This window comes from Ambystoma mexicanum, chromosome 9 (genome assembly GCF_040938575.1).
Source record: "Ambystoma mexicanum isolate Mex_15411 chromosome 9, UKY_AmexF1_1, whole genome shotgun sequence".
NCBI lineage: Eukaryota > Metazoa > Chordata > Amphibia > Caudata > Ambystomatidae > Ambystoma > Ambystoma mexicanum.
This window is the reverse complement of record NC_090931.1, coordinates 151,054,704-151,080,874: the sequence shown is the minus strand read 5'-3', so window position 1 is coordinate 151,080,874 and position 26,171 is coordinate 151,054,704. Positions and strand designations below refer to the sequence as shown.

The window sequence follows — 26,171 nt, the reverse complement described above, 5'->3', positions numbered from 1 at the left end:
ACTCTGCCAGTCGGCACACATCCTTCCCCGCACATAAAAGAGACCTAGGGTGCAGGGTCCTACTGAGAAATTTTCAAACTTCCCTATAGGCCAGTCCACCCCAGCTGGCAAATAGATCAGAGCAGTAAGAGCACATACCTGAAAACGTGACTCTTACTCAGTCACAGAAACAAAAAATAATAGAGCGAGAGAAACAGCATCAGCTCGTTATATTTTTCCCTTTCAATTCCCTGCCTAGAATAGTTGAGAAGTCCAGCCTGCTGACATTCCAATCATTCATCCACATATCTTACAGAGAATCTGACACGGTAGTTCTTAACTCACGGAGCTAACTTTCGGAAACATCTAGTAATAGCCATGTAGCTTTTGCTGCAGTTCAGTGACAGAGCTGATGTAGCAGCAGACTGCTGCGACTGCCATGCCAGCCACGAGGACCCCTGGCTTCTCTGCAGCATATGGTGCCCCATGCAGGCGAAGGCCTGGCACCCACAGCAGGACGATATACATGAATTCCACTTTAAATCACTTCTATGGCAGCGGTGCACACAGATTACTGTTGGTAATGCAGTGATTTTAGTACATCAAGGGATGCATAGACTCGCTGTATAGTAGTAGATGGCTCCCGGGGAAGCTCAGCAGGTTGACAGACCATTGCAGAGAAGTTATATATGGAAAATATATATTTTCTTTTAATGTGTTTAAGGTTGAATTTAATCAAAACAATAAAAACAAGAAATATGTGCAAAACTTGTTAATCAATGACTTTTTGCAATTACTCATAAAAAAGGAAGCGCTATAATATGCGTTTGGCCAAGGGATGTGTTTGGGCAATGGGTTGGGGTATTCCTGCCTCTGTAGTGAAAACAAAAAGTTGGTACCCACAAACCCAGTTTAATTTCCCAATAACTGGCGTCAGAACAACAGAAGCATTGATTTGTGATTAACTTGTTTGATAAACATAACATCTTTATAAATATAATCTGTGATAAAACACAAAGCAATGGGCACACAAAATACAGAGTATTGGTGTGGTGCTCAGACCAACAAGAAAAATAATTATCTCAAAGAAAACTAGCAGCGTTTCTGAGTTTAGAAATTACTTTTTTCCTAAGAACGTTTAAAATGCACATTTGAACAACAATTGCCATCATGTACAATGCCTGCTTTCGACCCCCCACTCCCTGCCACAGTGATGTTCATGGCCCATTGATTTCCATGGTGTCCCTTTCAGGACAGAAGAAAACAAACGGGATGAGCAAATAGAGCCGGGAAATGCACGAGCGACGGCTGGGGAAAGAAGCACGACATAGATTAGGTCACTGAGCCTCCAGGTTCCCTCTGCGAAGCTGGGGGGCTTGGTAAAGCCTGGTCATGGCTGAGGCAGGCCGGGTCCCGAGATCCAGCCAGACATCTAGCCAGAGCCGTCCCATGGACCAGAGGGGTGACAAGGCAGAGGGGCAGCAAAGGCAGGGGGCCTGTGTTGCATGACATCCGGTTCCCCCACAGCAGATTGCTGGCAATGCATTCTCCCGTCCCCGCTGGCCTCCTCTCCCCCGTGACCCCCAAGGTGGGGACACCAGCATTGCAGTGATCCGCCCCCCTGCTCACCTCCTCTCCCCACGCGTTCACCTTTGTGGGTCCAAAGGGGGAAGAGGGAAGCAGAGGGACTGGCAAAGGCCTGAAACGTTTGCTCCCCGGCACCCCCTCCAAATGTGGTGTGCTGAGCCGAGAAGCAGCATCCCTTACCAGGCAAGAAGACACTGGCGGCACCAGCACGAAGCAACAACGCAGCACGGACGCGCCATCCAAATGCAGGAAATCGCACGTCCAGGCTGTGTTTATTTCCTGTTTCGTGGCCATGTTGCACTGACTGGGCATTGGGGGGGGTGGGGGCAGTGGCTCGCCAAATCACAGTTCAGTGAGGCAAACTGAAAGTATTTTCTCTTTGGTCACCATCCTGGATCACACGCCCCACAGATTGTAGACCTCTACCAACAGTATGGCTATTTTTAAGGCGAAATACTCATTGTTATCTTGTTGGAAAGAATACATAGGAGTCTGCATTTTCACTGTATACTAATAAAATATAAATGAACATGCATGCAGGCACCTAGTCAGTAAGACAATGCAGGGAAATGAAGGAACTCTGTCCTATACAGACAGCGGAGGAAATGCCCTGGGGGGAGGGGGAGCGGGTGAAAAATCGAGAAAGACATCTTGTGGTACAAACAGACTCTGGCCAGTACAGCTCAAAGCACTGCGTGGCAGCATTGGTAAAGTTAAGCACATACCCTGCAATGTTCAAATCCGAACCCCTCACCTCGTAAAGGCAGTAAAGTCACAGAATCATAACATGTCAAGGGAACTTCAGCCCCACCCAATGCTCTTCATCCAGAGCCCCGGGCTGCCGCTGCACTCGTCCCCCGCTGCCGTGGCGGCACATATATCATCCCCAGCGCAGGAGGGCTCTGCAGCCCCAGAGGCATCCACGCTCGCGTGAGCCTGTGCAGCAGTGCAGAAAAAGAAGCAAGCAGGAGGCTGTGGTAAAAATGGGATGACATGGGGCTTAATTTCCAACTAGCTGAGCGCATTGCTATTTTAACAGTGAAAGCCGTGTTGCGCAGATAAGGGTGAATAAAGATGGCGTATAACTGGACTTGCTGTTGGCAGCCGAATTTGGAAAAAACATCTGTACTGAAATTCCCTCAGCGTGCACGGCACGGCACAATCCCTGGATAGGGATAATACCAGCCAAGAAGACACACAAAGACCAGCTGTTGCTACAACCAAAATCAAAATAAGAAAAACAAACCCACCAGCACCTAAATATACCTGCTACTTTGAAACACTTCTGAGATGTATAAGCATCTTATAAATACACAATAAAAAATAAATACCTGCCCTTACATCGCATGGAGTGGTCCTTTCTCCGGGATTCTCTTCCTAAGCACGTACAGACGTCCAACGTGAAAACGCCCCGACGACTTAGAAATACGTGAAAGACTTCATTACGCCATAAAGGCATTTTACAAAGTATCAGCAATTTTTAAACAAACGCACCATGCAATTGGGTCTCATAGGGATTTTAAATGTGTGATTGACAATGAAAGCAACATAAGGCCTCTCTTTAACCTTATCTGCCACACATTACAAAGGGACATATGAACAACCCCTTCCGCGGGGAATGCCAAATCACCCCCATGCAGGAGAAAGAATAACTGAACTGTTATGCTGGAAATTCGTACCCAAATGTGTCTGTCTGCATAAAACACATATCCCCATCTGCTGCACATAACAAATCCTCCAACCCCCCCCCCTACCCTCTCCAGTGGGGTGGATAATTAACTATTCACTGGTACAGTGGAAATCCCATTGGGAAAGGAGGAACTTCCCCCGGGCAAATCACCCGTCTGCATGAGAAAACCCCAAAAAGAACAATCCTCCTGTACTTTAAGTAAATCTCATCCCTGATGGACATTACAAACCCCCAAAATACTCAGAAATACACCCTCCCCAATATTGCCGCACCCCTGTGATGCGCATTACATATCCCCAAAATAACGAAAAAAACAAAACAACTGAATCCGCCTGTACTTTAAGTAAATCTCACCCCTGATGCACAGTCCAAACCCGCAAAATACACAGAAATAACCCCTTCCCGCGCTCTGCATTAAAGTAACATTCAACATGAGATCACTTTAAGACTTACCATAAACCAAACTCATGCACCAAACAAAATCAACTATAGGGACATGTGCTTTGTAAAGGAGTAATCTCTGCCGCTGAGAACTGCAACGCCACGCCTTGCCTTGCCTTGCCTTGCCTCTCGTCCCGCGTGCGCGACGCCTAGATGCCTTGCCTTCCCGCTCGTGCTAAAAAAAGATGACGAAGTGAACGTTGAAGAGCACGTGATGTAGGCACGTGACGACGTAAGGGCGGAGCGTCGCTAAGGTCCCTTTCTCGAATGGGAACTAGACAGCACCCTTCACGAGCCGTCAGATTCCAGGCAGCATCAGGTGAGTGCATGCCATCCAGCTCTTGTATTGCATTTTACATCCATTTCATTTAGCAGCCATTAACTCAGGCGTTCTCACCCCTTTGTTATATTGTTTGGAGGAGCCCTTTTGCAACCTCTGGAAATGCACGCTGGAGCTGTAATTCGTTGCATTGCACTTATTGTAGTAATTTCAAGTGGTTCATAACACAAGCAGGATACATGTTGAAATGAAACATTGTAAGTATGTGACTTTCTAAACATCTGGTTTTGAAGTTACACAGGGCAGCCTGTTGTTGTTGGTATTGTAGACACAGTAGCTGCCCTGAAGCGAAGCGCATTTATGGTACGGTTCAGGCTCTATAATGTTCGCAGATGCAGTAACTGCTATGCAGCTTCTACACAGACCCTGTTCTGGTGTTAGTGACTACATATATACTAATCAGGCTAGTTTCTTGACCCGGGCGAAGCAGGCGGCAGCCCGTGTTGCAATTGCCCAAGGAGGCGCCTTTGCCCCTGTCCCTTGAGGGCAAAATTGCCCTAGGTTTGGGGCACGATTGCCGTGGGGAGAGTAGCCTCAGCACAGTAGTGGCAGGTGCTGACTGGTAGTCACATAGTACTTGCTTAACGTTACGGAAGTCAGAGACTCTCTGAACTTTCGCGCCACTTGGGGTGGGGGCATGAAAGGGCATCTTTCCTGGTGGCCGCCCGCCTTTGTAATTAAGCAGGAACAACACACCATGGAGGAAACAAGACAGCTGCCTTTGATCGTTCGCGGCTTCCCGCCCCGACACTCCAATTTCTTTCTACCCGTACACAAAGAAAGAAGACTGCATTGCCTCCCCGACACGCTTGTGTGCAGAGCTACTCAGAAAGAAGGTAGGTACAGCCCGATGTGTCTGTTGACATTTTAGAAAATGTTTCTTTAAACATAGCATTCGGCTGGTGCTCAAATAGTAGTTTGTATAGTTCAGAATGCGTTCTGGACAAGAACGGGTAAATGGGAATATTTTGTTTTACACTTTTCTAGCTCAGATTGTTTTCCAATGTGTAGACGCCTGCCTCGGTTGGATTGAGTGCAATTTCTTTGCTGTGTTCCTGCTTCCCCTTTAGAATATGTCCCGTCCCTGAAAGGGTAAATGGCAGAACGTAGCTTCACTCTGTTCTGTCCCAAAAAAAGTCTAAACGACAGAAACATTTCTCAGTTAGAGTTGAAAGCTTATATTGGAAGTTGCTGCTGTGCTGAACACTTTCAGCTGCAACCTTTCTTCTTTTTTGGTTTTAATTGAATTGGACAGGTTTGAAACTTCATTTGTTTAGAGTTAGGATTCAGGCAAGAACATATGGAACTAATTACACTACTTTTCATGGTTCCATTGAAGTTTTATCCCCATGCAAATTGTCCTTCGTCCTCGCGGGAGTCCTTTCTCGTACTGAGTTGGCTGCCGGTGTGCAGGATTTCTCAAGAGGGTGAACCTGGCTGTGTACATGTGGGCCTATGGTAAAGTTTCCCATAAACCAAGGGGAATATATTTGATGAGACAGTTTGTTTGCTTTTGCTCAGTCCCGTGGACAAGATCCGAGTTTGAGCTTTGATGGTATATCTTTATTTCATTGTTTAGAACAGCAAAATGGTAATCCTTTCACCGGCAGGGCAAGGATGATGGACAGAAAGGTTCTGGCCAGAATTTGAAAATGCAGTCAGTGCAAAGATCTCTGGAGGTTTACATGCATGTGTAACTGACACTATGGGGTGAGCCCCTTGCATGCAAATGCATGCAGATGTAAATGTTTTCTGCTGCACAACAGTAATCTGCATACAAAATAACTCTGAAGTGTGAATATTTGGCCACTAGTAATGCAGTGAGACCAATTCCCACTTTTTGTCACATGTTTTTTCCCCACACTCTTGTTTCTTTAAAATAGGCAGAATAAGCACTCTCTAATTCACTTTTACAGGGAGCTGCCATCTTTGTGTTTCATTTTGCATTCCTGTAAAGGTTATATAAAAACAGGCCTACAAGTACCAGAATGCAATCTGATATGAGGTTTATTAGTGCAGGTACAGGGCTAGCACATTATGTCTGAACCAATTTATAGTTTAACACAACACAGACATAATCTATTTATTAAGTTACCACTTGTAAATCTACAGTCACCTATATCTGTCTAAATGTCCCTAAAAGGAATCTCACTATCCCTAAAATAGATGTTCTATCCCTGGTAAGCGCTGGTGTAAGGCCTGTCTAGATTAAGGGATAGAAAAGAGACTCGCCCTACCCTCTCGCAATACCTTTCTATCATCTAAAAGTAGGTTCACACTTTTGGAAGTCTTTTCTTTTTATTTATATTGCTTCCATTCCGTATGACTTATCGCTCCCCCAAAAAAATGTAATACACAATTCAGTTTGTGTATTGCTAGATTTGTGTATATCAATTTTTCACTTTTAAAAAAAATACTATTTCACCAAGCTTGCTATTTCTTAAGCATGTCTCGGGGCTCAGGTCATCACCCTGAACCTATTGTTTGTCAACCGGTTTCAGCGGAATCGGTATCCTTCTCCGCTTTCCTCAGGACTCTAACTATGATTTTAATTATCAAGTTACGACTGATTCTTTTATATAAAAAAAGACAATCTTTTTCTTCATTTCTTGTTCTCCATTATCCTGGTCAGGGGAGAGCGTCTCATGTTTCCTTATGTGGACGTCCTTTATTTTCCAAGTTCCCCAAAAGAGAATACATAGAAAGGGAAAACCATCACTTTTTGTCTCTGTGTGTAACTAGTCTGGGCATCTATAATAACTGTGTATAATTTACAGGTATTCCTACCTGTCCTCACTTGTTTGGAGATTATTCCTGTTTCCCACCCCCCACTACCCCCAACAATTCTTCAAATCCTTTACACTCCTGTGCACTGTGACCCTGTGAGTAAGTAATTTGGTTGTTAACAGTATGGTACATTGTTTACAGTATACCAGATTGTGTCCGCTTACCCATTTTTTCACTATGTTTTCTCAGTAGGTCATGGGTTGTTATCTAATTGATGAATATGGGCAAAGGCTGTTTTCTCCCTCCGCTTTCCACGGTGTGCTTTCGTGGGTAGTTGAACAACCTGTTCGAGAAACATATTGCGGGTTACTCACAGTTTTAAAATATTTACTGGTTGCTTTACTCAGTTGTCTAAATGACTGTCCCTGTCGTGGAAGACATTGTTCTCTTATAAGCCAATTCTCCAATTATCATTGCTTATATTTAAAGGGCTATCAATCGTAAAATATATGTTATCAGAGGAAGGATTGATTAGTCCAGAAATTGGACTACTTGAGATCCTGTGCTGTGGGTTGAATTGCTTTGAAAAGTTCTACACAGGCCGCTGAAGGCCATCTGCTATGGACGGATGATATAGTGAATGGGTTCCACTTCTATTTAAAAGCGTTTCTGCCATTTAATAAAAAAGCGTTTCTGCCATTTAATAAGTGACCAAATGTAAGGTGTCTTTCACTGTAAGAGATTATGCCCAGCGGGTGTAAGGCTCAAATAAGGACAGCCATGCAGGCAGAGTGAAAGAGATTAAATGGGGACAGAAAACGAGGTAGGCCCTATACGGGAAGCAAAATGGGGGCAGAGATTGCACGTGAGAAATAGAGGCAATGGGCGGTTATAGGGCAAGAATGAGATGGAAGAAAGCTGAGTTTAGGGGTAGATGTGACTCGGAGGAGGAGTTGAAATGTAACTGGGAGAGAGCACTGTGACCAGACTGGGTAGAGACTGCTGTATCACACTTGCTGTGAAATGCACACTGGAATGTGCAAATTGGTAAACTACAGGGCTGCAGGAGGACTCTGTGAAGTGGAGTCCAGCCCTGCGTGCTCACATCAGCTGAATGCCTCTGTTTGCTGCTTCGTCAGAAGAGTTGTTTGCCAACTAGTACTTTCCTTTGGCACAGAGCACCCTCCGGGTACTGAAAAGTGAACGCTCATAGATGTGCCAGTAATCAGGATGTAGTGACCTGCAGCCTATGTGGGGAGTTGGTCGTAGGTGAAGCGAGGGATGCTCTTACCCTCAGGCCACACCCTGCTTTTTATTTACCTTAGTGCCCCTTGTTTCACTCTGGCCTCTTAACGAAGCTCGCCAGTGCTCCTGTGGTGTTCTGGTTCCTCTCCTCTGTATTGTTACATTTCAGTTTTGCTTCCTTAATGGTTAAAACAAAGACCATTCAGTTGAGAAATATTGTATTAGATCGATTGAGTTTCTGGTCAGATGCTGCCTGCCTATTTGACCTGGAGGCTGGCATCTGTACTGTAGATAAGTAGGATGTTTCCACTGTATTGCTATGTGAAATGAGTCCGAGGCTGTGATGGAGACCTTCTGCCCTTTCCTTCCGCACAAATGGAACTATCTGAAAGCACAATCACTTTAAAAGTGACTTTCAAATGACAAACAGCACTCCAAAAACTGCAGCACTCCAAAAACTGCTGAACAATCGGACCTGATTTGACCTGTTCGAGGTCATTGGTGAGATGTAATTGAAACCCTGTAAACAATGTGCCATATGGTCCTAATTCAAGCAGCCCTTTCTGTGAAACAAAAGCTATGGCCTCTCATAAAACGTAAAGTGCAGTTCATGGTAATGAGTGGACTTTCCAGAATACCCTTTTACTGCATCTGCCAATTCAGAGCCTTGTTTTGTTGTAGTTCGGTAACAACGTATTTGGTTGAGAGAGGGATTGACACTTGCAAGATGGTGAACTGGAACCTGTCCGCCAGTGATAGGAATTGGCATACATCGTATTTGTCCAAATATTAGAAAAGTTTTGTTCAAATAGGTATGGCCATGATATAGCCTCTCCAAATTTGGCCCACTTTCAACTCTCCACCTTTTAGAATGGAGCCTCCTTACCGCTACTTTGCTTAGAAGTACTGTATTCATTCTTCAAAAGAAGTAAGCACCCTCCCCAAGGCAAGGCAGCAGGCATTCCTGAGGAAACTGTACTGCCTGTGGTTATGCCACAAGTTTCAAGAGATGAGGCCTCAAAAACCCAAGCACTAGAGGGCAATGATGAACAAGGCAATAAAACATGTTGATTTGAAGACGTTTCTTTATGGCCTAAATCAATGCCTGGACATGTGCGTGATCAAATTGTAATATGAGTGCCACATGCTATGCCACCTCCTAGTTATTCGCACCCAAAGTATGACAAAAATAGGCACTTTTCTTCTTCATATGGGCTCATGGTATTACCTAACAAAGAAACAGTCTCCAGGCCATGGCTGCAATATTCTATTTTGACCGATAGTCTACTGTTTCTGCTGTGGGCTTTTTGACCCTATGCCAAAATCAAAACTTGGTAGTGATTGCTTTAATAACTGGAAGCATATTGGTAACTATTTGAAAATGCACAAAGGGTCTCCTGAACATGCAAAATCCAGTGGCAAGTGGGTGGATGCTGAAAGATGCCTCACAGGACATGTTGGTATTGATTCTCTCATGCAAGATCAAATGCAGGCAGAGACCAAGAGTTGGCGGGCTGTGCTTGAAAGAATTATGTCCATTGTCTTTCTGGCCAAAAATAATTTGGCATTTCGTTGCTCTTCAAAAATGTACTTGGTCCAAACAATGGATATTTCTTAGGCCTTGTTGAACTACTAGGGAAATTTGTTCCGATCATGATGGATCATTTGCATCGAGTGACCTCAGGAGATAGTCACTATTGCGGAAATGTCATTCAGAATGAACTAAGTAGTTTAATGGGGTCTCATGTAAAGAATGCAATTTTACAAAGGGTGAAAGCTGCAAAATATTTCTTTTATTTTGGATTGTACCCGGATATCAGCCACACCAAGCAACTGTTTACTCTGTAGGAATTGTGGATATTACAGGCAAAGGCATTTCTGTGAAAGAATATTTTATAGGGTATCGCCCCGTAGGCGACACATCTGGTGAAGAACTTGCAAACCTTCTGTATTCTGAAATGTCAGAATGTGGTCTAGAGATGGACAACTGCCGTGGTCAGGGGAATGATAATGGTGCAAACATGATTGGGGTAAACAAAGGAGTCCAAGCGCAAGTTCTCGAGCAATACCCCTCTGCATTTATTAACCCGTGTGGCTGCCATAGTGATACATTTGGTGGTTGGCGATGCTTCCAAATCCTCTGTGAAATCTGTTTCTATTTTTGGTGTACTTAGAGATTCTATAATTTGTTTGCAGCTTCAACCAAACTGTACCGGCACCGTTTTCCGGACCGGCTAACTATGACTTCTGTGGCTGTGTGGTGTTACACCCGCCAGGTCTGAGCTGGCGGGCGTAATGCCAGCGGCCGCAGACGGACGTGGAAACACCGGCACCATTACCACATGGTGCCAGTGTTTCCACGGCCCCCATTCCTGTGGAGTCCTATCGGACTCCACAGCAATGGGGAGTAACAGAATGCCGGCTCCGGAATTACCAGACCACCAGGACTGTAATGCCCCGGTAATTTCGGCAAGTCCAGAGCTGGTAAATCCCCATGGACCGGTGGCAGCCTGCCGGTTTTACCGGCACGGCTACCGCCGGACTCGTAATGAGTCCCAATGACCCAACATTGTCCTCAGGGGCTAAGGCCCTTGCTTTACACTTGGAAGATTTCAGTTTTATTTGTACTTAAGTTGTGAGGTATGGCCTTCTATTTCAGGTGCATATGGAAAGCAAATCTATGCAGTCCAAACAAATTGATTTGCCGGCCTACAATGACCTGCTTAAGAACTGCATTGCCTTTGTCAAAAGTTATAGGAGTGTTGGTTTTGAGTCTGCTGTACCAACAGCAAAAGGGAGAGCCTTACTTTTAATGCACCCTACTTTTAAGGCAACAAAACGGCATAGGAAAAAAAAGAAAATGTTTGCGTATGAGACTCAGGACAAGACCCCTGAGAATGAAGAATAACTTTTTAATGTAATCATATTTTATACCATGATTGATGCCATAACTACCTCGCTTGAAAGGCACATTTGATTTTTTTCTCAAGTTTTCTGCTGCGCACAATACAAGCTGGGGTTTCATGTACATCATAATGCTCTTGCTTGGGAAAGAAGAACTGATCTACAACTGTGCAAGCACCTGGAGCAATTGTTAACAAAGGGTGGGGATGGTGCACCAGAATCTGATATAGATGGTTCCCAGTTGGCCAAGGAACTGAGACCTATCCAGCCATCGCGTCAGAAGACTTCTATTATGCCCCTTCAAGTTTTGCAGCACATTCATCGTACAAAAACCCATTGGTTGTTTCCAAATGTGTGGGTTGACATGAGGCTCTTACTAACAATTCCAATTACAGTGGCAAGTTGTAAGAGGAGCTTTAGTAAATTGAAACTGATAAAGAGATACTTGCGCTCCACAATGGCCGGAGAAAGGCCATCAGCCCTTGCAATACTTTCAATTGAGAGTGAACTTGTTGAAAAAAATTGATTATGCAGCAGCAATAAATGCTTTCTCAGCAGCAAAGTCAAGGAGAGTGCCCTTAACATAGACTAAAAATGTACACAAAACTATAAAAGTAGTATATACTGTTTGTGTACTCTGCTTTGTCGGAGAAATTAATGCAAAGTTCTTGCATCATGATGTAATAAAACTGATTTCATTTATTTAGCAGTGATTTATTGACCTTGGGTAGGAGTTACTTTACAGCGTAGTTTGGGAGTGGCTCGCGGGCAGGGGTGGGGGCGCTTTCTAGTGTTTCGCCCTGGGCACAAATGGACTAGAAACTGCCCTGATAATAATACCTGCGCAGGCTAATGATTGCAGACGTGTACTGTCTACAGCCCCTCTAGTTTCATTATGTCCCCCTTCACCTCTTGCAAAGATTGTGACAGTACCGCTCGTATCATGCTCAACTGCGAATGAATGGTATTCGCTGTCTTGTCCCCAAAATCCTGAAAGCATTGGCGAAGGACCTCCTGGGTGAGCACTTAATCTTTTGCAGTGCCTGCCAGCACCCCCAGATCCTCTCCTGCCCCGGGCCCCCGATCTCCCCCAGCCAGTACCTCGTTGTCTGTGCGCCAGAGTCTCTGCAGATTGCCCTCCTGTGATATCTTCACAGACTTGGGGGCAGCTTGCATGTCCTTCCCCTTGTTTTTGGACATAGCACGTAGGCAGGTCTGATGGTGGGGTAGCCCTGCCCCTGCCTCTTCTCCCTGATATTGTTTCACATCATTTGGACCTCTTCTGGACATTTTTGTCAGGGCGTAGGAACCTCCTCCCTCTGCCGCTTGGTGGCTCCACCCTTGACTCAGCGTGGGGGCGGTTGGAACTCCCCTCTAACTGTGCGCAGTTGTGCCACTGTTTGTCCTCCTCCTTGGGTTTCAAATTACCCTCCTCTTGGCTTTGTTGCCAGGATCACTCTGCCCTGGGCCCGACCAAATGGCCTCTCCCTTATTCTTCCTTGCCCACCAAGGATGTAGATGGGCTCTTTAGCCCTCTATTCGGCCTCAGGAATGGCTCGGGGAGGCCGGGGCCCCACTGGTCACTGTCTTCTATGCATGGTGCGCCTCTTGCTCCCTTGTCTCCCCTGTGCTTCTGGGTGGGGCTGGGCTGGCTGAGGCATTATATGCAGTTCCAAAATCCAAAATTTACCTCAAATGGGCCTCCAGCCGCCCCAGCTATAGCACCACAGGGCCTCCCCTGGTCTTCTCTGTAAAGTGCTGGCTTCAAAGCTTGGTCAGGGGCCCTCCCGCCACGCTCTCCCACTCCTCAATGTCACTCTGCTCAAAGCTGGTGATCAATGCCTGCTGATCACTGCCTCCACTGGCTAGCCTCTGCCTGCTTGCACCCTTTCCTTGGACCAGGGCACACGCTTACATGTGATGGTTCTCCCCCAAGGAGGGGAAAGGGGGGAGTCGAGCCCCTGAGGGTCGCCGCTTTCCTGCCTCTTCGCTGTGCTGCCCCTCCCGGGCCTCCTGGCTGCTCTGGGGGCTCTTCTCCCCTCTGCATCTCTCAGCAGTGGGCTGTGGGTATGGCCCCTCCGGGTCCTCCTGATCTCTGCGAGGAGACACCGCTTTGCCAGCGCAGTGGCAGCTCGGTTCCACCTCGATCTTCCCGCTGGAGCTCACCCGCAGGGAAGCCCCTGCTCCACCAATCCAGCCCCTGTGGGCCTCCAATATCACAGGTAGCTCCTTCCTGACAGGGTCCTTCGCCTTCCGACAGTGGCTGCTTTCCGCCACCCCACCTCGCAGCAGCACTGGATCATTGGCAGCCCTGAGTCTCCTTGAGTGGTTCTTCTTGCTCGCGGTCTGCGAGCGTATCTCTCAACTTGGCCTGCACTGGCCGCGGGCGCAGTGCCCACACACCTCAGACACTGCAGAGATGAAGGCCGCACACCTGCCTCTGCCGAAGTCTCCCAGCGATCCAGGCTGTTTCACTCCACCATTGCAGCCTACATTGATAAATCCTTGCCTGGGGAAGGCTCTTTTAATCTATCTTTATTGTCTTTGGCCTGGGTGAGGGTGGCCATCTAAGAATCCCAATCACAATGCACTTTTTAATGGGTATCCATCATAGATGCCAGTACAAAATATTGTTTTTTGCTTTTAGAAAGGATATGTGCTTTTATGTGGCTGCACTGGCATTTTGGGGCACCCAGTCTAGCCATTGTTTTTGCTGTGGCATGACATATTTTTTTTACTGGGCTTCTATGACAAAGCAAGCATGATGAGTGTTATGTGTCTAGACTGGCATTTAGGGCAGCCAGTCAAGCCATTCCTTACTGTGGTGTGGCTTGTCTCACTGGGTATCCAGGGTAAAGCAAACATGATAAGCGTTATTACGCATCTCGACTCGCCTGCATTGTGCAGCCAGTTTGGACATGTTTTCTTTGTTTGTGACGAGACATTTTTAAAGGAAAAAACAACAGGAGTTTGAGGCAGAGCCATGATGGGCATGTTTTCTTATAGTATCATTACTGCCATATGTGATGTGCAGTTCATTTGTATCGCACCGCTGCCACCCAAGGGCAGTCTCCAGGCGCTCGCGTGGATCTACAAAAAAGTGGGGTGGGGTGGTTAGTAGGGAAAAGGGTGAGAGGATAGGTTCAGAACAGGTTGAACTGGCGTCTGTGAGTGTTTTGCATGTGGTCACTTGTGAGCGGCCTCGCGCATTGTAACCGTATGGGTAAGATTCCATGCCTCGGGTGTGTGGTAGTGTTTTGCGTTGGTGTTCGTGTTGTGTAGTTATGATGGGTTGGATGTATGCAATGGTTAGATAGTGTCCATAAGGGATTCAAAGTCAGAGGTGGTTGTAGCCGTAAGGTAGTCCGGCATCTTGGTGTGTTGTTGCATTTTAGATGTATTGGGCTATGTGAGTGGTTCACTCAGGATGTCGGCATAGTAATGGCTCTCTGTAGGTTTATGCGTGTGACTAGTCCAAGATCTGGTGTAGAGGCGTCAGTTATGTAGGAGGAGCAGGAAGGGAAGTGAGTTAGTAAAGTCGGTCAGTTCGTTAAGGTCTCTCTGGGGCGGCCCTTTGGATGCATCTTGACGGTATCTAGCCAGGTTCTTGTTTGCAGTTCTTTGACTCCTCTCGTCTCCTCTCTAGTTGTTTGTCTGCAGTGTTGTTGTTGCTGGTGTCCCTTCTAGTTTGTCATTGTCTGCTAAATAGCCAGGCTTTGAGCAGTTTCCTGAAGGTGATGTGGTCTTCTGTGGTTCTAATTACTTTGGGCATGTTGTTCCAGGTGTCAGCAATTAGACGTGAGAATGCTGTTCTGACGAATTTCCTTTTTTCGTGTTGTTTTGCCTCAATTTGTAGGTCGTTGTTGGATCTTAGTTCCTTTCCTGGCGATACTGGAGGAATTCCGCTCCTTGTCTGTGCAATGCTTTGTGGGTGATGCAGAGTGCTTTGAATTTGATGCACTTTATTTTACTTGAAACCAGAGTAGGGTTTTCAGTGCTGCAGTGATATGGTCTCTTCTGTTTAGTCTTAGTAGTATCCTGGCTGCTGTATTTTACACCCTTTGGGATTTCTTGGTGAATCTTTCTGGCATTCCTAGGTAGAGGCTGTTTGCGTAGGTAAATCTTGTGAATATCAGGGATCTGAGTAGTTGAAGAAGGAAGAAGCATTTTTTGGCGATTGCGTTGACTTGCGATTCCTGTGATGGTACATTGTCCATGAGTGTTCTTAGGTTGTTTACTACATTGGTAGTCTCTGGTTGCATTCCCATGCCGATCGCCCAGTCCAATTGTGGGTTCCCTCAGTCGAACCGTGTGGGTGAGAGCATTATTTCTGTTTTTTCCGGGTTCAGTTTGAGGTATATGTCTGTGAGGCAGTTGTTGAGGGTAACCGTTCCTGTGTTCTGTTTGTTTTCAAAATCAGTTGTGTAGTTGTAGACGGTAAGTCCGTAGGATAGAATGATTTTCATCAGTGGGCACATGTAAAGGGGAGAGGCAGGAACCATGTGGGACTCTGCAGGATATATTTTTGGTGTTTGAGGTGAACGGTGGTAGATCGGTTCGTTCGGTTTGTTATGAATAAGGTAATCCACTTTAGTGCAGATTCCTGCATGCCACATTCCATCATTCTTTTCATTAGTGTTGATTGTGTCAAAAGCTGCTGAAATGTCCAATAGAACGAGGGCTGATTGGGGGTCGTCTGTGTTTATTTTCAGGTCCCATATCGATAGAAGTACTGATTCTGTTCCTCTCATCGGTCTGAAGACAACTTGTGATTGGTTGAGTATTCCGTTTGTTTCGATGTGTTTAAGATGGATTTTTGTGGACATGGTTCTCCAGGATCTTCGCTGCGTTGGGTAGGTTGGCTATCAGTCTGTAGTTGCTTGAGTCTTCTGCGCTTTCTGACCTTTTTTATCAGTGGTTTGATGTATGCTGATTTGAAGGAGGACACTACTATTCCTCTTTTGAGTGATAGGTTCTGGAAGCGTGTCGCTGGGGTTCTGTGGTTGCGGATTGTCACACCGCTTCCTAGACCACGGACACACCTTTCCGCTCGCCCCTCCTTTTCTATTCATTCCCGCACTCCCCGACACTCGTGCATTATGTCCCCCACTCACGTCGCACACATCAGGGCACGGCATGGCATGTTTGGGGGAGCGGGTGTTTATCGCCCTTCACGGCGGTGGCAGATCAACTGGAGGCTCCGTCATTTCAGGAACTCACATTCCTTGCGGAGACCGGCGCCTCCCGGCGCTACACGGATCACGTGACTTTGGTTGCCTAGCAGCATTGCAACGCTTTCGGTTCGCTTCACACGTGACTCTACGTGCGTCCCTTCCGGGGATAAAAGGAGTCTGTGAACCGAAGGCGTTGCTTCACAGCTGTTTCGTTTTGGATCACGTGACGTTCTCTCTTCGTTCAAGGACCTGCTCTGTTACCGACCCTCGCTTGCTTCACGGATTGCTCTTGCTCAACCCTTCAAGTACTCTCGGATTTGCCTGTTACCGACCCTCGCTTGCTTAACGGATTGCTCTTGCTCAACCCTTCAAGTACTCTCGGATTTGCCTGTTACCGACCCTCGCTTGCTTCACGGATTGCTCTTGCTTAACCCTTCAAGTACTCTTGGATTTGTCTGTCTACGACCCTCGCCTGCTCCACGGATTGTTCTTGCTTAACCCTTCACTGGCTAGGACCTCGATCCTGCAAATAGGTGTTTACCTGTTCTACCCTACAGCTCGTTCCAGCTACAGCTAGGAGACCCACGCCTTGACCCAAGATCTCACAGGTATTCTGGTATTTTGGGTTTATGCACATGGAGGTATTCGGGCCCTGTTTCTTTACTTAACCACTGTACCTTGCCTTACAGCGCTCAAGGGGTTCTTCCGGCTGTTCCCGCGTCCTGGTTTTCCGGACTTCCACCTGTGGCCTTAATATTCACACTGACAATATATCTATTATCGTGAGGGTGTTTCTTGGGGACAGAGGGGTTGTTCATACTCTACACGACCAACGAACTTCGTAACACGGATTCCTTTGAAGACATCTGAGGGGCAGGGCTCCCTTGGAGATCCTGCAAGGTTGGTGTCCTTGATCAGTGTGGCGAAAGTTTCTTTTGTGATTGGTTCTAGGCAGGTGAGCTTTGCTTTAATCTGTGTTTCGTCTGGTGTCTGTGGTCCAGTGGTTGTATTTGCAACGGCTAGGTTGATGGTCTGCTGTATTGTCTGTTTTTGCTCTCAGGTGGTTGGTGATTTTGTTCCAAGTGTTTGTGTAGGGGTGATGGAATTTTTGCAGGCAGAGTTTTTTTTAATCTCTGATTATTTTGAAGAGTTCTTTCTGTGAATTGTTTGACGATTCTATTCTTGTGGGGTAGTAGAGGTTTTTTTGTTGCTTTGAGGACAGTTGCTTTGTACAGTTTGAGTTATCATTTTGGTATTTTATTTGGTCTTATCTGGTGTATTGGTCTCTTCATTTTGTTTCCATTTTGCAGTATTTTTTTGGGGGAGTTTTTTCAGTTCTTCTGTGAACCATTTTTCTGCCAGTTCTTTTGGTGTTGCTTTAAATGTTTTAGCTGTTGCTAATTGGTCAAGGGCCTTGGTTATCCAATTGTTGAGTATGTCTTCTGTTGTACCTATGTTTGTATCAGTGGGATCTCTTTCGCCTAGATTGTCGTGGTGGGTTGATAGCATGGTGGCCTCATCTGCTGGTTTTATTGCAAAGGTGGGGTTGTAAGAAGATGGTCTGTAGATCCGGAGGAATACTATGTTGGATTGGTCGTTGAGTTCTTTCTTGATTAGGAGGGATTCAAAATCTTCTGCGTTGTTTGTGATGCTTCGAGATGCTCACCAGTGTTTTTTTTTTTTTTTTTTTTTGTGTGACGTTGCGATTCCTCTGGTTTTCTCTGTTGGCGTGTATTCATTTATAATTGTTGGGTATTGCTTTATTCGTGATGGTTTTAAAGTTGTCTGATAGCCAGGTTTCTGTAAGGAAGAGCATGTCTGTGCCTCCTTCGCTTAGGTCATTGATTTCTGTGGAGTATTTTGCCATGGATCTTACGTTGAGGAGGCTGCACTGTAGTATGCTTGATTTTCCCTTTCGTGTTGTTAGTATTGTTTGTTCTGACCAGTGTGTTGTTGTTTGGGTTTCAGTTCCAGGTGGGTTTTTCCCGGTCGAGTCTTTTAGGTGGGGTGGTTCTTTGTTGGTCAGTCTCTTTGTCAAGTAAGGTTTATGGCTGGGTTGGTTTATTTCAGGTTGTAAAGAGGGTAGCTACCCCTCTGTTCCAGTCTTGTGATGGATTCCAATTTGTCCATTGTCCATGGTGGAGACCAGGTTGGGTTGTCCATGGTGGAGACCGGGTTGGGATGGTTTATTAGTTGTCGTGTTCCGTTTGGTGTCCTGATTGGGTCTGTATTAGTGACGCTTGTTGGCTGTCGGTTCGTTGTTGCTCTGTTGTTTTTGTTTACCACGTTGTCTTATTTGGGCAGGTAGAGAGCATTGTAGTCTGTCTTTGCTCTGTTATTTGTATGTCACCTTAAGCCATCATTGTCTTCTTATTTTTTCTGTTGTCTTTTCAGGCTTCTTTGTCTTTCTTGTGGCAAGGCATGATGTGTGGGTTGTGTTCCTTAGTGGGCGTCCTGTTTCAATTGGTGTTTTTCCTGGTCTTTTGGGTTTCGGTTGTGGGTAGTTGAGACCTCGGTTGATGGGACTTTGTGTTTCCATTTGTTTATTGCTTCTTTTTTTTTAATCCTATTTTATTTTTTATTTTTTTTATCCTGGAGGTATTTTTGGTTGTGGTTGTTGATTATTGGATTTTGTGCAAAGCAAACATGAATACTGTGTGAAGGAGTATTATTATATTAGTAATAATATTATTATTATTATTATTATTATTATTATTATTATTATTTATTATTATTTATTATTATGTGAATAATGGCATATATTGGTGCAGTCATGTTAGGGAGAATTCTCATTTCTGTGCTAATTCCCTTCAACCTTCGAGATCCCCAGCTCTTTTGCTGGACTGTAGGACTTTTTAATTTTAACCCTGTAGTGAGTGAGACCTTTTTCCCCAACTCCCTCATGTCTTTTGACCTGAATTGGATGATGTGTTTTCACAGTTTTGGGAGTCTGACAAAGTCCATAGACATCTACTTTTTGTATGGCGACACAATGCACCTTCAGTACAGCGTCACTGAGAAATCCTTTAGATTTCTCATAAGGTTTAAAATACCTTTTTCTTGTGTGAACTACAGTTCCCAAGAATAGTAAAGTGAAATTGACTTTACTTACCTTTTCTCTTTGTGGGTGGATCCAGCACACACCATCTTATGTGGAGTGCTGGGGGAGGGGCGGTTACCTAGTAGCCACGTATATTACATTCTCATCTAACATTTTTATGTTACACTCCTACTTTAAATGGCTTGTGGCAGTGGTTTACTTTTTCCTCCCATTGTGCTTTTCTACCGCAAGCTGAACCCTCAGCTACAGTATAGCACCCAGGGGTGACCATTTTATCGAAATGGCCCCTGTCGTCTTTTTTCAACATTTTCTGTTTGTGAGGTATTTCTTGGGTTTTACTCTGTGCGTCGAAACGGATTGGAGCCCTTTGTTTTTCTTGTCTTTGGCGGGCTTCAGCCCTGAAGCCTGCCTCCGTCTACACTGTCTGGAAGGACAGGATGTGAGGGAGGGTCCCCAAACTCCTGTCCTTTGTCTCTAGGAATGCCTAAATGCAACCAGTCCTGATTGGCTGGCTGGCTTTCCTTTCAGGACAGCCAGCCTGCTGTGTGGTAGACAGCCTAGGCTGTTCATGAATGCGAGAAACCTGCGTAAAAGGCGAGGGTTTTGGGACTAGAGGCAGAGTCGACCACTGGGAAAAACACCCGATGATGAAACCATCAACACAGCTAGCTGCATCCTCCTGGACCTTTGAATTTCCTGGTGAATCCCTGCTGCTGTGCTGAAACTCCTTTTTCAATTCGACAGAGAATCTCCAGAAAGGACGACTTCTCCTCTTGGGTTAGTGGGACCAACTAACCCAGAGATGAACTCCACTGGACCATCTTCCCTGCTGCAAAAAACGAGTGCCAGGGGTTGAGTAAAATGTCTGAAATCCGGCAGAAATTCCAGGAGTCTCCTAAGGACTCTCCAGAAGAAGGATGACCAGAGCTCGAGTCCCCACACCAGAGTGCAGGACCCAAGGAGTGAAGAAAGCCCAACTGGTATCCGAGATCCGCGACGGTGCTATTTACTAAGCGGTGAAACCACAAAGTGCTGCTGAACTGAAAAGAGCCCATAGCTGCCGACGACCTTCCAAGTATCGCAACAGCAGCCCTACAGATGTCCTCCCTCTTGTCCCCACGACTGAGGCTGAGGAACATTGGGTCTGCATCGCTGTAGCAGACAGAAGCGAGCTGGAACACTCTTCTTCAAACCAGAGGTACTGTTTAGACTTGGGGTTTTTACCTCGCTGTCTTGTAGCTGTGATTTTCTCTGTGGGGAATTGCAGTGGCCTACTTTTAGAGTTGATTCCATCAAGGTATGATAAGGTTTCGTTTTTTTTTTTTTTGTGATGTTTGGTTTTGTCTTTGTGGTATTTTATGAGTATTAGGTATAATATTTAGCGGGGTTCATTTAGATACGTTTTGCATGGTTGATTTTGCTCATGACTTTTCTTTGAAAATGAATACTGCAATGTTAGTTTGATCCTATGTAAAACTGCTGTATTGTAAACCTAATAAACAGAAGTTAAAAAAAAAAGAGTTGATTCCAACTCGTTTTTTTTCACTGGCTTAATGGCTTGTGACCCTACAAGTTTTTTTTCTAGCAAACTCTCTAACTTTGTGCAAGACTTTTGATTCTAAGAAGTGCCTCAGCTCCATAGACTGTTTCAAATTGACTTTGGCTGTCCTGGCTCCCTGCAGACTCTTCTAGTCCATTGACTTTGTCCCTGATATGTGGTAACTTGTTTTAGACTGGTACTGCTGGGGAAGGCTTGTTTAGATTTCATTGGAAGATTTAGTTGTCCTCACATCTACTGAGAACCTATTTAACCTTTTTCCTTCTTTAAACCTTTCCTTTCTGCAACCTCAGAACCTGCAAAGTGCCATTACTGTCCAGTGATTGATGTCACCGCAGGGTGTAGGAATTGTGTAGATTATCCAAAGATTATCCACTAACTTGCTCTAATTCTGAAAAGTAATTTTAAAGTATATTTACATTGTTACATGAATTGTCTTTTCTAAAGAACGCTTATTTAAAAATTGATGTGAATTCAATAAATAACTATTTATAACTGAAACCTTGAGTGTAAGTGTTACTTGGCTACTTGTATTTACGGATTTCATTTGTACAGCTCACATTTGTCCCTCTTGAGATAGGCCTGGCTGCTCAGTCACACTACCAACCTGTTAATAAAGACCTATACCAAAAGGTGGGTTACCTAATAGCAAGCAGATAAGTGTTGTGTAGTCTCACACAGTGGGACTACACCAATTCTTACCTAACAAGTCAGCATGATGATGTATTGATTGCGAGGGTGCTGGGTTCCTGCTTTTGAGTGGGATGGCAAATAATTCTTACCCAGGGGGTGCATGCTATGTTTAGGCCTCTTTCTTCATCTTTGGCCCAACATATTCTCAAGCTTTACCCATGCCACATTGGGGATTGTGAGGGTGCTTGCTTTTGACTGGGATGGCAAAGGATTCTCAACCAGGGGGTGCATGCTATGTTTAGGGCTCTGGCTTCCACTTTGGCCCAACAATGTCTCAAGCTTTACCCTAGCCACAGTGGGGTGTCATTCAGCATAAGTGCAACTAAGCAAAAGCAGAATGACAATCTGTTTTGTCCGCATATCATCCTACACACTCTGATGTTCTGTGGTAATCAGTAAGTCATCCCCAAATCATCAAGAACAAACATGTTTCATGGCAATGCTCGTGAAGTAATCAGCAGATCATCGCAGAATCATCCCCAAATCTCTGGGACAAATGTGCATCTCTTGAAGTGATCAGCAAGTCATCCTAAAAACATCAGGAACAAAGAGTTTTCTAAAATAGGGATGATGTTAGCATATTCATTAAGTCATCCTAAGGTCATCCCCAAATCATCACCCACCATTCTAAGATATTTGCTGATGACTTTAAAAGCGTGTTGACATCTGATGATGTGGGAATGACTTCTAGTGTAGTTCGATGATCATCAGATGACTCCAGAAAGGTCTCTAAAGTCATCCTTTTAGACCAGGCATGTCCAGTTACAACTGCTTATGGAACCTTTCCAATGCCTGATTATTGATTGTTTCTGGGTAGGGAAGGCATTTCTGGCTGTATCTTAATTGCATATGCAGGATTCGTAGATGACTATCTTTCGCTGTCCCATCAAGTAATCCTTATTTTTGTAAAGGAAACTCATATTTTATTCTTATTTGGAAGCCATCCGCTCCGCACGATCCTAGATTTACGCGACATGCAACATGGACATTTGTTATCAGTGCTAACTTGGTAGGTGTGAGTCTTTTATCTGTTTGTGTTCTGGTTTTCTCTATTATTTGACCTTTTGGCGTTCTTCTATCTCCACAGCACAATGTAGTCTTAAAACATTGCCAAAACTAATAGTTTAGTTAGAGGAATCGTTTAATGGGTGGATGAATAGGGTTAGATGGTGATTACATGGGTATATGAGTAGATAGAATGCGTGGGTGGATGTTGAATTAGTGGAAGAACGGGTGGTTGGGTGAATTATTGCAAGAGTGAATGAATATAGGTGGGTGGGAAGATGAATAAATGTTTAGCTGAATAAAGGTGGATGGATGAGTGAGTGAATAAGGTTGTATGGCTGAGGTGGATAAATATGATTGCATAAGTGCAAGTCAGTATGTTTGTTTGGGTGAATAGATGGGTGAGGGGGTAAGTAGATTAATATTTATGTATGGATGCATAAGTGGGTGGATACCCCACCTGTTTTCTACAGTTCCAATGTGGGACAGTGGTTTGGGTCTATTTGACCTAATCACATTTGATCAAATTTATTTGACCTTTTTTCTGGTCTAAAATGCTGGGGGAGACCCCTCACCCGCAATCCCCCCCCCACTTCCCCTCAAACTAATCTATACCCTTACCCACGACCAACATATATATTTAATACAATTTGACCGAAAAAGGGTAAAAAAATGTAGATGAAATGTTTTTAGGTCAATTATGCTAATACCGGGACAGTCTGCCAACAACACACTTTTGGCAGTTGGCACTAGGATAACATGGCATTTTTCCTATGGGAGGCATGTTGGATCATACTGCATACGCTATCCTGGAATTGCCCTTAAGCCCGGAAATCCTGCTAAGTTTGCAGTCAGTTGACAGAGAAAGTCCAGCAAAGGAAGAAATCTGGAGGATGCTCAAAAATGCTAAAACAACATATTTACTGGACCACAAACCATTCTGCACAGAGTACCCAAACACCTGCTTACTAAAAATCTGTTCTGCTGTACCACAATTTACTTTACCACACACTACCTTGCACCATAATAAAGATGCCTCTGACTGGGATAGCGTAGTGTCTTCATTCTATTAAAGTCACAGGGATAAGTAGAATGCTTACTTTCTTTTCTCCATTGCTGAGCAGCCATGAATAAAACCAAAATGAAAACAGTATTAATCTCACACCTACCAACCCCATGAACACTAGGGTTTTGAGCCATCCAATGAAACCTTTCAACTCTCTACTCCAAGTCTGAGCTCAAGCTCCAACCCATTTGATGTCCCAAGTCCTTCCTGTTCCTTTGTCATCCTGAACAGATGTATAACTTGAACTCAAGGTTTGTCTGCAGTTTGCACCCGAAAACTTTTATCCTCGTTGCTTTTTAACTGGGAGTGGACAAACTGGAAATCAAACGGTCCTAGCTCTTTTCTCGCTCATCTTGCAGTCTTCTGTCCAGCTCCTGCAAACACATCTTCACATATATCCCACGTTACACTTATGCTTGTGTACCGCGGGTTGCCAAGGAACTTGCCAATGGAAATTACAAAAGTAATCCAAAAAGCAGTGTACACCAAGCAAGAAGTAACGCAATTTATTCTGGGCCCAGCCGCAGCTGGGAAAGCAAAATTCATGCAATGCGGAGCAAGACTGCATGAAGACGCTGTCAAGGATATGCCCCAAAAACAAAAGCTTTTATAATTCTACAAACTAATGAGCATCAAAACATATTGCAACATGAGGATAGTCCCCTCCTTGCGGAGCTGAATGGGGAAATCGTTTAATTCCCCTATAGAAGGACATACATTATCTTGAAATGATTGGGTCCTGCCAACCTTACCACACTACCCTTGTCCCCCTCTGTGACGTCTCAGTTCAGCCCACAATTCCCACATCACAGTGCCTAAACATTGAGACATTTGAGATGACCAGCAGATCTTTATTCATCTGCCGCTCCTCATCTCCATCCGTTTCTCATGGGAATACAACCTGTCATGGCACTACAAAATCCTTGAGCTATTGACAAGCTACTGGTTTAATATTGCATTTTAGGAACTCTTCAAACCACTTCCCAAGCTGAGATGTGCTAAGGGGCAATGTGCAACTGCCATCGGGCACTTTGAAACTATTGGTAGACCAGTTTCAGTAAACTAATATGCCCAATTATAAAATGTTTGTGCATTCACTGCCTTTCTCTCAGCACCCATGAGCTTCGCTTCCTGATCTCGAAAGTTTCAAAGGCTGTTTGTGTTAGTTTTTGTACCATATAATCCTGGAAACGTGTAATTTGCAATGTGCTTCCATTCTCTATGTCTACTCGTTCTTAGTGAAAAGCATGCTCCAAAGCCTGTCCACAGTGCCTTGGTCTAATGTTAAACTTATATACTTACTTGTAACCCACTTTTATCTCCTATGTTATTTGCTTGTAACGCAATTATTCAAGGCCCATTCGCCAGCCTAGCGTATAGAACTGGGTGGCTATCAACAATGCCCCTTCCCTTTTTTAGTGTGCTAATCCCGCAGCTGGTAAATTTGTGCCTTTTTGCTGCGCTGGCCTTGCATTTTAACACCTTATTCCCCCCTTTTATTGATCCATCAATAACCAATTCTTCTCCTCCCCCTGACTCCCCATTATGCTTTTTTTTTTTTTTTTTTTTTTTTTTTTTAGTTATCCGCACTCTTTTTAGTCTACTCATGTCACCTCCATAGTTGTCACAGTTTTCCAATGGTGCATCTATCAACACACGCTCTGGCACATCCTTATTACATGTGACCCAATCAACTTCATCAGTTTTGCTACCCTTTGTTAGTGGGCTTATTTTGAGCACTTTCCCCGTCAACATTCAAGGGCAACATAAGCTTTCCTCCTCCTTTTTGTTAGTATATAGTCTCAAAATAGTTTTGCCACTGCAGAAGGTGAGGAGCATGAGGACTAACGCAGCAACAGTCACTTTAAATACTCATGTACGCCAAGCAGGTACCCAGGCGAAAAGGGTGTCCAACCAGTTATTCAATTACACTCCATTAGCTTAATTTACCATCTTCTCATGGAGTGTCTGTATTTCAATGATAGCTATTCTTAATGTGCCATTTAGTGCTTCTCCATCGGGCACTATGGTGCAGCAACTGCTCCCGATCTTGGCGCACAATCCTCCCTCTATGGCAGTGAGAAGGTCGAGCACATTTCTGGAGCCCTACCAAACGTAGTGCCCTCAGCTCCTCCTTTACCGCGTTTAGGCCTTTTGCTGTTGAACTGGCCAGTCACATTAACTCATATCTTAACAGCTGCAGCCACGTAGCATTGGCCGCAGTTTGCATTCCTAGCAGCAGTAAAGAAACATAAAAAGTTAATTCCTTGGAAAACAGTTGAAACTCAGTAGGAATTTCTGACGATTGTTCTGCACTTTTCACAGACCAGTAATTAGTTGCTGTTTTTTCTGTTAAGTATTCCTCACACTTTTTGGGCCTTGCTTTGCTGCAACAGTTTTTCCTTCAGCCCGATTAACTGTTCCGCTGGCGAAAGACCCCTGTTGTTGTTGCTTCAGGGAACCACCAGGGCAGGACTGTGCAATCTAACAATCGCACAAACCCCACTGCAATCAGGAGGAAGCGTGCATAGGCCTTTGATCAACATGCCCACCACAGATCCATAATCACTGCTGTCCCCTGAGACAGCACTCATCACCTTGGCACAGCCAATGTTAGTTCCCAAATGGATGGACCCATTGGACCTGAAACGTAGAGGGAATCGTGTCCAAGTCCATGCATATACATATTTCCCCCAAACTG

At 44.9% G+C, this 26,171-nt stretch overlaps 1 protein-coding gene across 4 annotated transcripts in view; it reads left to right on the top strand.

The window, feature by feature from the left end:
• Positions 1–3,934: 3,934 nt before the first annotated feature.
• Positions 3,935–26,171, top strand: part of TLCD5 (TLC domain containing 5) — a 62,739-nt gene continuing 40,502 nt past the window's right edge. Inside the window, exon 1 of one of the 4 annotated variants that reach the window (XM_069614329.1) lies at positions 3,935–4,016. Coding sequence is in view for 1 of the 4 variants with exons in the window: in XM_069614331.1 (XP_069470432.1) it covers positions 3,965–4,016 (52 nt within the window). In the remaining 3 variants the exon portion in view is untranslated. Of the gene's footprint in view, positions 4,017–4,675; positions 4,874–26,171 lie in introns of those variants that run through there. The other 3 variants (XM_069614331.1, XM_069614330.1, XM_069614328.1) reach the window with 3 other exon arrangements.